Raw genomic sequence first — 14,405 nt, forward strand, 5'->3', positions numbered from 1 at the left:
ACACACACACACACACCACACAGTAGCAGGCTGCCCTGGCTTATCACACATTCCCGTGGCTGAAATAGAATTGAAATCTGACACAGTACACAGCATGTATGTTGCCACTTCTCGCTTGACATCGGTGCTTGAGGAGCCTATTAGCCTGGAATTGGATAATGTTTCTGGCAGGGTGGTGCCAGAGTATGGAGGGGCCAGGTGAAAGATCCTAGGTCGACTAAGCTTGGAAGTCTCAGAACCAAGAGGTGAAGCTGGGCAATTGAACAGGCGCAAAAAGAAGCTCTTCCAGATTCCAGGCAGCATGGGGGTGCGGGCATTACCGCAGGGCTCCATCAGCGCCCGAGGTCAATCAGGAGTCTATCAAATGTTAGTCTAACAAATGAATGAATGATCCCAGGTTTGAGTAGAAACTATCTGAGATAATTTTCATTTTCCTAGAAGGAGAATGAAGGTATAACACCTGGCTTGCTGGGAACTGTCTAAGAACTCAGTGCTCTCAGTAGCCATGGGGTGTAGTTTTCTGACCCCAGCCTGCAATATCAATTCTTGAAGTTCAAGTCCATCTTCATGAAGATGTGATTACATGAGCAGTGTCTCGAGTGGCCAGTTAAGTACCAAGCGTTTAGCGAAGGAGTGGGAGCCTGCTTTATCTCCATCGTCACAGACTGGGGAAAAGTGGTCATGGTTTGGCTGTTCTGGGTCACAGTCTTCATCCTGCATTCTGTGAATCTAGCAAACAGCTCTGGACTATGTCATTTAGTCTTCCGTCTTCTCCTCAGCCCTCCGTAGAGCTTGTCCAAAGAAAGTTAGGGAGCTGTGCCTTGACCCCCTCCCCAACTCTAACCTTTTCATTGCCATCCTATCAAGCAGTGGCCAAGTTCAGAGTTCATGGGAAGGCCAGGTCTATGAGAAGCATGGAGTCAGTGGCATCTATGCCTTGTCACAGCAGGCCAGGTCTCTGGGCATACTTTTCCACTAGGCTGAGTCTATTCCTTTGTAAACCTATTTCCAAAATATCGCTAGAAAAAAATTATTCAAATGCAAGTGAGTGCAACATGGGACCCTTGATCCTCCTCTTGGGTTTTCGCATGTCTCCTCTGTGTGGTGGTGCTAAGTGTCCCGCATGAATTCTTAGTAGATGTTCATCACAGTGCCTTGACTTCAGATGACCCACCTGTGTCTAGATGGCTCAGAAGATCCATTCCTCTGAAATATGCAGCTTTTACAGGGCTGGCAGCCTACCCAACATGAAAAAGAGTTGAACTTTATGCACATTGTGATATAGGAACACTTGATCGAATATCTACTATTCTGGAATCTCCATTCTCTGCGATCCACTGCCCTTAATTCCAACGACCATAGGCCCTCCTTGGTGACATACCAGTTAAACTTATCCTGGGATAGAGATCTTTCCACTCACTTGCTTACCCCTACTTACCCCTAACCCCTTACCCCTTACCTACCCCTACTACTTACCCCTAACTATGTATTGTGTATTATCATATCAGATTATCAAAATAGCTGATACACTAAACAATTCACACTAAGGTGCAAATAATATCTGGCTATAAAAGTATGTGGTAACTCTTCCATATGACATACCTGAAATTTTATTAAGCCCTCAAACCCTTAATTAAGGAGAATATTAAATGATGGGAATTTCAGCTACTGAGTGTTTGGCCGCTATGGGTGTTTCTGAGATCATGCTGTTTTGGACATTGCTTAGCTGCAGTTGTGTATACACATCTTATCATTTTTATTTGTAAACTATCCAAGTGTTCATAAACTGTCTTTGGCAAAGCTTCTGAATGGTGATTAGAGAAATTTTTGTGCAAAATCAGTGAGAATAGACTTAAGGGAAATTTGCTAATGAGATGCCCTCTGCGGCTAGCGGTGGATAGCTAGTGTCTATCACCACACACACCTGGGCTACACTTGCATGGCGCTCAAGTAGGGAAGGACTATGATCCCATTGGCTTTCGACAGCTAGCAGCAGTCAACTCTGCAACATGGGTTTTATATCAGTGACCAGACAAAGCCAGAAACAGGATATCCAAGTGTGAAGGCAGTATGCTAATTGTGTAACTTTTGTCTATTTTAGTTTTTACTTTCTCTATAGGAATTTTGAATCTGACCTGCTACCATGTTTAAGGAAAAGAAGAGTCCACAAGGTTAGTTTCTCTGGCAAATCTGCAACATACTCAACGAATAGCATCGTCTTCTGCTCTTGAGCGAACCATATTATTCTCAGTTGAACCATATGAAACTGCTGTTTCAGTAAGTCAAAAACAGTTGAATATCAGCAATTTCATGTGGTTAACCTAATCTTTTGTTGCACACCCTGAGAATAATGGAAACCACCCCACCTGGCATGAATCCTTTTGAGCCAGGAGAAGCTATGCTGTGGCCATTCACACCACATTTTCACGGTAAAATAGATCAATGTTAAAGAAATTGATATTATGCTTGCTCTAAGTATTGCTTTTTAATAAATCTCTGTAGTGAAGTGAGTTTCTGAGTCAGTGTGTGTGTGTGTGTTTTTAATTGGCAGGAAATTGCTTTATAATGTTATGTTACTTTCTGCCATACAACAACTTGAATCGGTCATAATTATGTGTATGTCCTCTTGCTCTTGAGCCTCCCTCCCTTCCCTCCTCCCACCCCTCTAGGGCATCATAGAGCACCAGGCTGGGCTCCCTGCATTAGACGGCAACTTTCCACTATTTTACACATGATAGTGTATATAGGCCAAGGCTGCTTGCTTAATCTGTCCTACCCTCACCTTCCCCTGCTATGTTCAGAAGACTGTTCTCCGCCGGGTTCATCAGTGTCCTTTTGCTCGATTCCATATATATGCGTTAATATATAATACTTGTTTATCTCTTTCTGATTTACTTCGTTCTGTATAAGAGGCTCTAAGTTCATCCACCTCACTACAGCTGATTCAAATTCCTTTTTATGGCTGAGTAGTCTCAGTCAATGTTAAGGCCATGGCCCAAGTTTTTATTTAGCCTTTCTCTTTAATAATCAGAACTCAGAGCCACCATTACAATATGCTGTTGGCAACCTAGTTTCCTATTGCTGCAGTAACAAATTACCACACATTTAGTGGCTTAAAAAGCGCATATTTATACTCTTCCAGTTCTGGAGGTCCAAAGTCTACAAGCAAAGCATTAGCAAGGCTGGTTCCCTCTGGGTTCTTGTTTAGTCACTACGTTGTTTCCGACTCCTTTGAGATCTTCATGGACTGTAGCCCGCAAGGCTCCTCTGTCCATGGGATTTCTCAGGCAAGAATACTGGAGTGGGTAGCCATTCCCTTCTCTAGCGGATCTTCCTGACCCAGGGACTGAACCTGTGTCTCCTGCTTGGCAGGCAGATTCTTTTCCATGGAGCCACCGAGGAGGTCCCTCTGGAGACTTACAGGAGGCTTAGATCAGTTTCCTGGCCTTTTGTGGCTTCTAGAAGTCCCCTGCCTTCCTTAGTTTATGGCCGCCTCCTTCATCATGCCAACCTCTTGCTTCAGTTTTCACATCCCCTCCCGCTGATTCTAATCCTCCTGCTTCCCTCTTATAAGGACTCTTGTGATTAAATTGAGCCCACCCAGCTAATCTGCTCATCTCAAGATGCTTTATTTAGCACATCTGCAAATTCCCTTTTACCATGTAAAATACCATAGCCTCTGGTTCTAGGGATTAGGAAGTAGCTGCTTGGGTGGGAGAGGATTATTCCACCTACCCCGGGAGGGGATGGAGGGAAGTGCTTTGAGCTGAGGAGGTGGGACAGAAGAGAGAGTTTTAACTTTCTCTGAAATCAGTGCAGAACAGGGGCAGGGGGCAGAGACAGGAGTCCCTCAGCACACAGGAACATCAGTGGAGGATGGCTGCAGAAGACTTGTTTTCAGTGGGAGAGACGGCTGGCCTAGGGAATCTCTGAGCTCCCTGGAGAAGTAGGGCCCACAGACAGATGGCAGGACCAGCTCTCAGCAGTAGCGTCTTACAGCTAAATGAAGGCCATAAAAGTGATGACCATCCTGTACAAATGACCACCTCCCCCTCTGCCTTTCTGGGGACGTTGAAGCCAGGATTCTCATGTGACCTCACAGAGTAAGGGAAGGGCTCCCCCAAATGATTGAGATTGACTATCTGGTTGGGTTGACCCATGGGGACCGAGACAAGATTAAATATCATTTCAAGAGTTTTGAAGGGAATGTGACATTGAAGCTTTGTACTGGTTTAAAGTCACACCTTTTGGAGTTACAGACGTTTGCCATGGCCACGGACGGTGCAGGGCAGGTAAAGGCAGACGACAGTTTCTTGCCAGCACACGCCACGCAGTCTTTAGAGCCAGGAGGAAAGGTGGGAGACAGCACTTTCAAATGCTCCTTGTGAAAGTGAAGTCGCTCAGTCGTGTCCGACTCTTTGTGACCCCATAGACTGTAGCCTACCGGGCTCCTCTGTCCGTGGGATTTTCCAGGCAATAGTACTGCAATGGATTGCCATTTCCTTCTTCAAATGCTCCTTACTCGAGGTCTAAACCTGAGCCTAACAACCTGCTGGTTAGTCAGGCTCCTTCCATGGCAGATATTATCTGAATAACAATAACCATGTTAATAAGCATATCCACCAGGGGGGATAAAAGGGTGGCAGGGTATTCCCAAGAGGAAAATTAATTTCTTTTTATAATCCGCTGTAGTTTATTTCACATATTCATGACCCGCCCAGTATGTTTTTTCTTTATGACGAGCCATAAAAATGACAAAATACATTAGCCAAGTTCTTCGTTTCTGCTAAAATGACCATATTCAAAAATAATAACAGAGACTTGTATCAGCGATGCAAAAGATGCATGAAGTAATTGGGGCTTAATTTGTACACAAACTGTCAAGGCAGTTTTCCTCACGGCCCGCATCTTCTGAATTCATTAGTCTCTAATTACGGCCAGTGGGGACCAGCAGTTAGAAGGTTAAAGAGGTTCTGACAGGCCTAATCATTGCTCAGGAAGCTGAAAATGTATGCAAAGTCTCGGCAGATGGGGTGAGATCGGCTTCTGCCAAGTGATAACTGTTATTCCTTTGCACCTCCAAAGCTGTCATCCTAATAGGCACATTTTAAATTTATTAATGCTCTAGTTACAATGCATACACAGTCTCTAATGGTATGTCATTCTGAGTATATAAACTGAGCAATTAACACATATTACCTGGTAATGGTAAAATTATTTGTTGCCGGTTTGATTTTTTTTGGTTGTCTCCTATTCTAGTAAGAACTATCCCAGGAAAAGCTTCCCTTTGTTAAAGTGGAAGCAAAGCTACATTGTAGATGAATTTCTTTGCAGTATTATAACCAACTTGAATGCCTTCGTCCATGCCTCACCCAACCTGTCCCATCCATCACTGAATTCAGGCCTCTCACCCCAGAATCTAGTAGTTGAACACAATTCGGGTGAGAGGCTTGGTCAGTCTTTTGGGAAGAGGCAGAGAAAGCCAATCTTTGAAAAGTGATCCTTTAAAGTGAGAAGAAACCCAGGGTCATATTCTTCATTTGTGGCTTGTTACTAAGTCCTGTAAGGAAGGGTGATGTACACTTCGCAATTTCCAATTCAAAAGTCATCAATATCTTATCCTTCTTTGGCGGCCTCCCTGACTTTAAATCCTGATTGCTTTAAGGCTAACTAATCACCAGTAAGAAGTGTGTGTGTGTGTGTGTTTCTTAGACAAATGAGGTCTCTTGTCTTTCCTCTGACTATACCCATGACAGGGGAAGGGCCTTTAATTAAATGCAGCACTTAGTGCAACAATTGTTTGCATGTAGGAGGCTGCAGAAATGGAGACAGCTGGAATGGATAGTCTCTAAATTGTAGTCTTTATAAAGACTGCAAGATACATCAGCAGTCCTAATAGCATGAGAAGGTGTTAATCTCAGCAACAGAGCAATTACTCATCCAGGGACTGACCTCCACTCTGATCCACTAGCCCATTTCACCTAATTGATTTACACTGTGTAGAAGTAATATAACAACAACCAAAAAATGTTGCAGAGACTTTATGTTAATTAAAAACTGTGATTACATTTCCCTACTAAGTGATTCGTTTGAGTTTTTATACCATACAGAAAAGACATCAAACTATTAGGTAATAAGTTTTCTTTGCCTGAGAAGGAATAACCCATCCATTGTGGTTCCTTCAGTGGCTGGAAGAATAGCCCTGGTTGATTAACACATTCGAACTGTGTGACCTCGAGCAAGCACAATTCTGAGCTTCAGTTTCCCCATCTCCAATGTTAGAAGTTGGCCTAGACAGTCTCTGATCTCTGCAATCTTTTCCAGTCCTGAAAGGCCACGATTCTATCAAAGTCCATAGGGCTTGTGTAGCCGGGAGAGGATTCTCCATTGAGCCAGAGCGGAAGTCACGAGTAGGTCTGGGCTTTTATCTTCCACTTCCCGTTTTCAAATTGGGAGTTTAATCTGGTTTCTAACTATCCTGTTTATTTATAACTTTAAAAAATATGTGCACAGAGGATTTTTCCAGCCTCTTTGCTGTATTTTTGCTATATGATATATCCATTTATTTCTGGAGATTAAAAAAAAAAATGTTCCAGCATCTCTTTAATGGGAAATCCAGTGAAAAGAGTCTAGACATGCCTGCAGGGTCAGCTTACTTGTGTGATGTGGCCTTGCAGGGAGAAGGGACACGCTGGGTGCTCTGTGAACTGTGGGTCTATGTGGTCTGCTCACATGGGCACACCCATCCCTGGAAGATTGGATCCAGTCTCTGTAACTAGTCAGCTATCTGGCCTCCCTGTCTGTAGAGTGGTCATCCTGGATAGACTTCTCCCAAAGTCCTGTTTCAGCAGTAACATTTGATGACTCTCATTTATTCTGAGAGAAAGGAATTTCCTCAAAATTAGAGCCTTAGAAGCTAAATAGTAAATTTTTTTCACTTTTATTTCCTTATTTATTTTGGCCACAACGTGGGGCACGTGGGATCTTAGTTCTCTGACCAGGGATTGAACCCACGGCCCCTGCATTGCAAGTGTGGAGTCTTAACTGCTGACCACCACCACCTCTAAACGGTGTTTAGAGGAAACAGCAGGTGGGGGTGTCCTAGAAAGCCATTTACAGGAGAAAAGTTTGCCTGAGAAAGCCTCGTTATTTTGTTGATGGCAAGTCATGGTATGGGGAGTGACTTATTCCCCAGGGAAAAGAAAAATATGAAGATTATCAGCCTGCAGTATAGCACAGGGACCTTAACTCAGTAGTCCATGATGACCCAGAGGGTTGGGATCGGGTGGGAAGGTGGCTCCAGAGGGAGGGGATATATGTATACTTTTGGCTGATCCACATTGTCTTACAGCAAAAACTAACACAACATTGTAAAGCAATTATCCTCCAATTTAAATTTAAAATATTTTTTTAAAACAAGATTATTAGCCAAAGGAAAAAAAAATGTCTTAGTATCTACCATCCACTTGTGAGCATCAGGGCAATATTTCCTCCTTTTTATCATGTGTTATCTGATGTGCTTAAATCCTCCTAAAAGTGGCACTGCCGCTCGCTCTGCCTTTAGAGAAGGAAGCATGGCTGGGAGTGATCACTAACTCTCCTCTAGGAACATTCCCATCATTTTCTAGATGGTGTTTCCCACAGAATGAACCGCTTACATCAGAATTCCTGAAGGGCTTCTTAAAAAGCTGGATCCCTGGGCTCTCACTCAGACCCACGTACCCAGAACCCAGAAGGGATAAAGCATGGGGACCCCCATGCTGCTCAGGTGATTTGTATCACCTGGTAGGTGAAGTAGGCTGTTACATGAGAATAAGATGGTCTGGGACAGCCTTCCTAGAGGAGGTGATGTCTGAATAGACACTTGAAGGAATGGCGTGAAGATGTCAGGGGCAGAGAAAATGGGAGGTACAAAGGCCTTGATTGACAGCTGAGTCAAGAAGGTGAAGTGGATGGAGGCTAGAGAGACAGGCAGAGGCCAGAAAATTGGCAGGGTAAGGGGTCTAGATCTGGAGAAGGAAATGGCAATCCACTCCAGTACTCTTGCCTGGAAAATCCCATGGACAGAGGAGCCTGGTAGGCTGCAGTCCATGGGGTCGCAGAGAGTTGAACACGACTAAGCGACTTCAGTTCACTTCACTTTACTTCAAGGGGTTTAGATTTCATTTTGAGTGTGTCTGGAAGATCTGGGGTTGGGGTTTGGGTGGGGAGAATTGCGTGATATGACTCTATGCTTTGGGAGGATCGCAGTGACAGTTGCTGAAGAGAGACTAGATTATAGCTGTCCAAGAGTCCAAGCAGAAACCAGTTAGGATGCTGCTACACAAATCCAGGCAACAGCTACAGGGTGCTAGGAGTGAAGATGTGAGATGTGAGGTTAGAGGTAGAAGAATTTAATTCTGGAGCAAGTGAGAAAAAGAGAGGGTGCCTGCTAGATTTTTGACCTGAACAATTGAAAGAGTGACTTGTCCCTTAGCTGAGGTGAGGGAACTGGGAGAGGACCAAACATGGCAGGGAAGCCTGGATTCCTGCTCTGAACTGCTTCGGTTAGTGCGGAGAGGTCTATTAGCCATCCAAGAGGAGGGGTCAAGTAGGCAGTTGGATAAGTGAGCCTGGAGCAAAAGAAGAGGTCAGGGGTGGACATACAGGTAGGGATTTGGCAGTTATAGACTCAGCATGACTTCCCTGCTGGCTCAGAGGATAGAGCGTCTGCCTGCAATGCAGGAGACCCGGGTTCGATCCCTGGGCTGGGAAGATCCCCTGGAGAAGGAAATGGCAACCCACTCCAGTATTCTTGCTGGAGAATCCCATGGACAGAGGAGCCTGGCGGGCTACAGTCCACGGGGTCACAAAGAGTCAGACACGACTGAGCGATTTCACACACACACACACACACACACACACACACACATAGACTTAGCATTAGGTGGGACCAGTGACATCTCCATTTCCATAGGTGAAAAAGATTAACGATCAGATGTTTCTTATGATGCAACCAGATCCTTATCTCCACAAGTGAGACAGATGACAAAGAAAAGTAGAATTAAAAAGTTCCAAGGACTGAGTCTGAGTTACTTCAACTACTAAGAATTAGGAAGAGGAGGAAGACTCAGCAAAGGAGTGTCTGGGCTATCAGGAGAAAGCCAGGAGTCCCTGGAAACCAAATAAAGAAAGCTCTTCAAGCAGGACAGCAGGAGTGTGTACTGTCAAACGCTGTTGAGTGGTCAGAGGACACACAGCGGATGGTAAGACATTGACCCCTGGGTCACCAGCGAAAGTTCCTGACCACGAGCAACTGGCTGACCAACAGGGGCACTTCCTGTGTCCAGCAGTGTTTTAGTGCCTGAATGCAACCTTGATGTTTTCCTTTGGGAGGTTAATAACTCATCAAGAGCAGACAGACCTATCATGGAGAAGTTTCTTCTTGAGGGAAATTAAGAGAACTATCGCCTTCTATTCCCCAAATGATCATATTAAATCAAATATAAAATTCCCCATTGAGGGCAGCCTCTCCCAGCTCCACTCTCTTGGTGAAGCAGGCAACCTCCATCCTGCCCAGCCCTGTCATGTTTGAAGCAGCAGTATCACCTGTGCATTTCCTATTCCCGATCGTTTTACCTCCGAGGATATGAATCATCTCTGAAAACTGAGATCTGAGTGGGCTGGGGAAGGTGGCTTTATTAATCTGCTGCCCTTTTAGCTTGGGGGTAGGGGGGTAATGGGGAAGGAAACAGACAAGGGGCAAGGTATATTGCCGGGCACCTAGCTGACGCTGGTTGGTTAAGTTGTTTGGACCTGGGAGAGGACCAGATTATAGACACGGATACAGGAGAAGGGAGAGAAAACAAGGACTGAACTATAGAGGCAGTCTTGACTCTTTTTATAGAGAAGGCGGCAGATTTCCAGGCAAGCATGGGCTTTTACCTCACTTGCTGCCACCAGTTAGCACAAACAAAGAACGTTACTGTGGAGCTGGACTTTGGGTAAAACATTAACAGCCTTTTCTTTACAGTGTCTCCTTCCTTCTGGGCTTCCACGGGGGCAATGGGAGGCCGGGAACCAACATGCTGCTCCCCTCCCCCAGTTGGTGCTCCCTGAGCCCCTCTGTGTTGTTCATCCATTCATGAGCCCTCTGTGTGCCCAGTACCGAGCTGGCATCACACGGGATTCAGAGATGAGCAGGTGGCACAGACAAGTGAAGGTCTTAAAGGATTGTCCCCAGAAAAGGGAGACAGTATTCTAGAGAAATCTCAGCAGGAGACTGACTCAAGTCTCAGGTTCTGTAGCCTTTTCCCCACGGCAGGACGCTTTCTGCTCCTGGGTCACCGTGGGGTCTTAGATCCTAAAGGGTGGAGAGGGACTGACTATGTTGGGCCACGAGAGGACCATTTTGGAGAGAGAAATCCCATTACCTGGAGGGAAGGGGTTTTGGGGGTAAGATTTTTCAGGGGCTCTCAATTCCCAATACGCAGGCTGCTGCCCACATAGCTTAAACATAAGGCAACTCTCTGGAGTAGATTTTTGCCACCCAGAAATGTCCTGTGAGGTCCAGGTTTCCAAAGGGAGGGTGGAGGCTGAAGCCTTCCACTCAGCGGTGATGCCCGCCTGTCCCCATCCCACTGGGTTGTGCAAATGCTAAGGGTCCTCTCTCTGGACACAGCTCCTGAGATGCCAGAATGCACCTGAGAAGGTCTCTGGGCCTTCTCTAATCAGAAATTTGGCTTCATGTGTCTAGTTGGCCACAGTAACATGTGGGAGGGAGGGGGACCGGGTGAAATGATAGATTTCTGAGAGGCTCTCTGATGAAGTCCAGGCCCCCATGGTCGGGTGAGGGAGCCTTGTAGTCCTTGCTGACACCGCCACTTCCCGCCTCAGAGGCGCAAAGGAGACTGGGAGACAGACAGACTGTCTTAGGTCGTCTCTTGTCGTTGTGGTTCAATCACTAAGCTGTGTCTGACTCTTTGCAACCCCATGGCCTACAGCACATCAGGCTTCCCTGTCCTCCATTATCTCCCAGAATTTGCTCAAGTTCATGTCCACTTTAGCTCCATTTATTTTACTCTCTTCTGCTCTTTCTTCTTCTTTCCTCCAGAAGGAAGCTGTCCTAGGACTTTGTAGGACAGCCTCAGGGCAAGCTTTTCCCAGAAGGAGAACAGAGTCCCCTTCTGCTCAGACATCAGACCTATTTGAAGGCACCTGGGGTTCCCAGAATGGGCTTCCCTGGTGGCTCAGAGGTAAAGAATCTGCCTGCCAATGCAGGAGATATGGGTTCAACTTCTGGGTCCAACATGGATTCAACCGCTGCCTTCCCTAGAGAAGGAAATGGCAACCCACTCTGGTATTCTTGCCTGGGAAATCCCATGGACAGAAGGGCCTGGCAGGCTGCAGTCCATGGGGTTGCAAAGAGTTGGGCAGACATAGAGACTAAATAACAACGGGGGTCCTCAGAGGCACTTGCTAAAGTGTCAGAGAATGGGGATAATTAGGAGGAATTTGGTGTGGCTGGGGACAGGTCCCAATGTTCTTGTCCACATCAGTGCTTTCTGCTGTCGATTGAAAGTGCCGAGCACATCAATTGAAAGCCAATTCTCGAGAAATCCTTCTTGGCTTATCCACCAATTGCCTCCCTGTCCTACTGTTCATCAGCATCTGCAAATTAGAGAACAAACTACTGTTTGTCCGAATAGTTGCATGTCTACCAGCATCCCACCCCCAGGCAACTAAATGAGTATAACTGAGTCACTCATTTAAAAATGATTTAGCCGGAGCCGGTGCTGGCTGTGAGGGGCCGCGTCTCGCTGCCGCCGGCCGGCTGGGGCATGGTGTTGGGTGCGGGGCCCGCCTCGCCTGTCTCGGGGTGCCCAGGAAAAAGGCAGCAGCGATGCTGACGCTGGCAAGCAAGCTGAAGCGGGATGATGGTCTCAAAGGGTCCCGGGCATCAGCCACAGCCTCTGACTCCACTCGGCGGGTGTCTGTGAGGGACAGGCTGCTTGTTAAAGAGGTTGCAGAACTTGAAGCTAATTTACCTTGTACGTGTAAAGTGCATTTTCCTGATCCAAACAAGCTTCATTGCTTTCAGCTAACTGTCACCCCAGATGAGGGTTACTACCAGGGTGGAAAATTTCAGTTTGAAACTGAAGTTCCTGACGCATACAACATGGTGCCTCCCAAAGTGAAATGCTTGACCAGGATCTGGCACCCCAACATCACCGAGACCGGTGAGATATGTCTCAGCTTACTGAGAGAACACTCGATCGACGGCACCGGCTGGGCCCCCACAAGGACGCTGAAGGATGTTGTGTGGGGATTAAACTCTTTGTTTACTGATCTGTTGAATTTTGATGATCCACTGAATATTGAAGCTGCGGAACATCATTTGCGAGACAAGGAGGACTTCCGGAATAAAGTGGAGGACTACATTAAGCGCTATGCCAGATGATACGGGGAGAGGACTGCAGGGCCGCGGACTGTGCGTGAGAAGATGGGCTCCACCCGAAACCAGAGGAGCCTCTCCCCGATCTTCAGCTCCCCTCAGTCCCGCTGGCTCCTCCGAGTCCTGTGACCGTGTTGTCCTGAGGAAGAACCTCTTCACGACCGCCCATTGTAGCCGGAGAGTTCCACATAAATACAGCCAGAAAATGTGTCTGGGGTTCTAAAGAGTTGTCTGCTTACCTTAACATGTTTACTTTTTTGAAACTGTACTGTATAGGCTGTTGATGAGAATGAACTCAGCGTCGAGGCTAGAGCTGCTTCTCCCCTCCCCCGTCAGTCCCGCGCAGGTGATGCTGATGCTCAGTGTAGCCCGCAGATTGGCCGTCAGAAACCCGCTACAAACTGTGATTGGTGCGAAGTCTCTTAGCTCCTCCCACGAATGTCGGCCCTGCCTAGGTGTCGTGAAGCTTCCCAGAATGCAGAGTCATTCACTGTAGATCTCTTACTGAAATGCGTATTTTATTTAATGTAAGTATATTTTGGAACAGATTTGTAATTTGTACAATTTAATGCTTTAATTATTTTTTTCTATTCTCATTTAGTTTGTATCTTCATTGTATAGAGCAGACAGATGTTGGGTCAAGCAACTATGGAGAAATACAAAGAAAATATGAAAAAAAAAATGATTTAAATTTATCAAATCCTACTGATGTCCCTTATGTAACCCAATTTTCTATAGACTTAATGACTCCAAATGATTAGGTTTTCAGTTCAGTTCAGTTCAGTTACTCATTTGTGTCTGACTCTTTACAACCCCATGGACTGCAGCACGCCAGGCCTCCCTGTCCATCACCAACTCCCAGAGTTTACTCAAACTCATATCCATCGAGTTGGTGATGCCATCCAACCATCTTATCCTCTGCCGTCCCCTTCTCCTCCTGCCTTCAATCTTTCCCAGCATCAGGGTCTTTTCAAATGACTCAGTTCTTTGCCTCAGGTGGCCAAAGTATTGGAGTTTCAGCTTCATCATCAGTCCTTCCAATGAAGATTCAGGACTGATTTCCTTTAAGATGATAAAGTTTTAAGCTATAGTAACATATCCTTTGAGTAGCACCAGGCTTAGCTGTATTTCAATATTAATGACAACAGCCCCAATAATGTTAATAATTACCAACATAGCTGAGCACTTTACATGTGTTGGCCATCATGCTCAGCACCTTACATGCATTATTTCATTTAATTCTCACAAGATAATCATAGGTAAATATTATTGTCTTTATTTGCATTTAAGGAAACTAATGTTCAGAAAGTTTAAGTCAACTAACTGAGGTCAAATCGGTGGTACTTCAGAGGTCCCCTCTTAGGTACCCACTGAGTTCTCTCAGTCCAGTGTTTCTCAGAGGGTGACCTTTGAACCACTGAAACCAGAAAGACTCAGGGATTATAATTTCAGATTCCTGGGCCTGTCTTAGACCCAGGTAGTCAGAATCCCTGGGAGGGTGGCTTTGGAATATGAATTTGCAAACACATTCCCCAAGAGACTCCAACATGCACCAAATTTTGAGACTCACTCTCATCTCTGACTTTTGAGATGTTTGAAACACACTCTGTGATCTCAATGGCCAAGAATCTGGACTTGGCGAAGGGAGTGGGAGTACACTTGCCCCTCCCCCCACGGAGCAGCGGGGAAGTTGGAGGCAGAAGACCTGCGTTTTAGCCCTTGATTGACTTATGCTCTTTATTTAATCTCACTTGGCCCCCATGTCCTAGATTATTAACCAGGAATGATACTTTTCTTTTCAAGGTGCTTATGAGAATTAAAAGAGATAGCATATGTGGGAGTAGAATAATATTTAAAAAGGAGAAAGTGTTCCGCAAACGTATGTGATATTAACCACAGGTTTGCTTGGATCTGGGGAAGTGACCAGGTTTCTGTGCCCAATGCTGGGCACTTTGTGTAGCCACAGAGAAGG

General features: G+C 45.8%; 1 protein-coding gene and 1 non-coding gene across 2 annotated transcripts; both read left to right on the plus strand.

Moving 5' to 3' along the window:
* Positions 1–8,682: 8,682 nt before the first annotated feature.
* TRNAC-GCA (transfer RNA cysteine (anticodon GCA)) lies at positions 8,683–8,754 on the plus strand. The gene has a single exon. It is a non-coding gene; the product is annotated as a tRNA-Cys (tRNA).
* Positions 8,755–11,768: 3,014 nt separating this feature from the next.
* LOC138416163 (NEDD8-conjugating enzyme UBE2F-like) lies at positions 11,769–13,029 on the plus strand. Its single transcript, XM_069544954.1, has 2 exons — positions 11,769–12,029; positions 12,096–13,029. The coding sequence occupies exons 1-2, from the start codon at positions 11,882–11,884 to the stop codon at positions 12,437–12,439; spliced, it is 492 nt and encodes a 163-aa protein (XP_069401055.1). The 5' UTR covers positions 11,769–11,881; the 3' UTR covers positions 12,440–13,029.
* The last annotated feature ends 1,376 nt before the right edge of the window (positions 13,030–14,405 follow it).

The sequence above is a fragment of the Ovis canadensis genome, chromosome 12 (assembly GCF_042477335.2).
Source record: "Ovis canadensis isolate MfBH-ARS-UI-01 breed Bighorn chromosome 12, ARS-UI_OviCan_v2, whole genome shotgun sequence".
Classification (NCBI taxonomy): domain Eukaryota; kingdom Metazoa; phylum Chordata; class Mammalia; order Artiodactyla; family Bovidae; genus Ovis; species Ovis canadensis.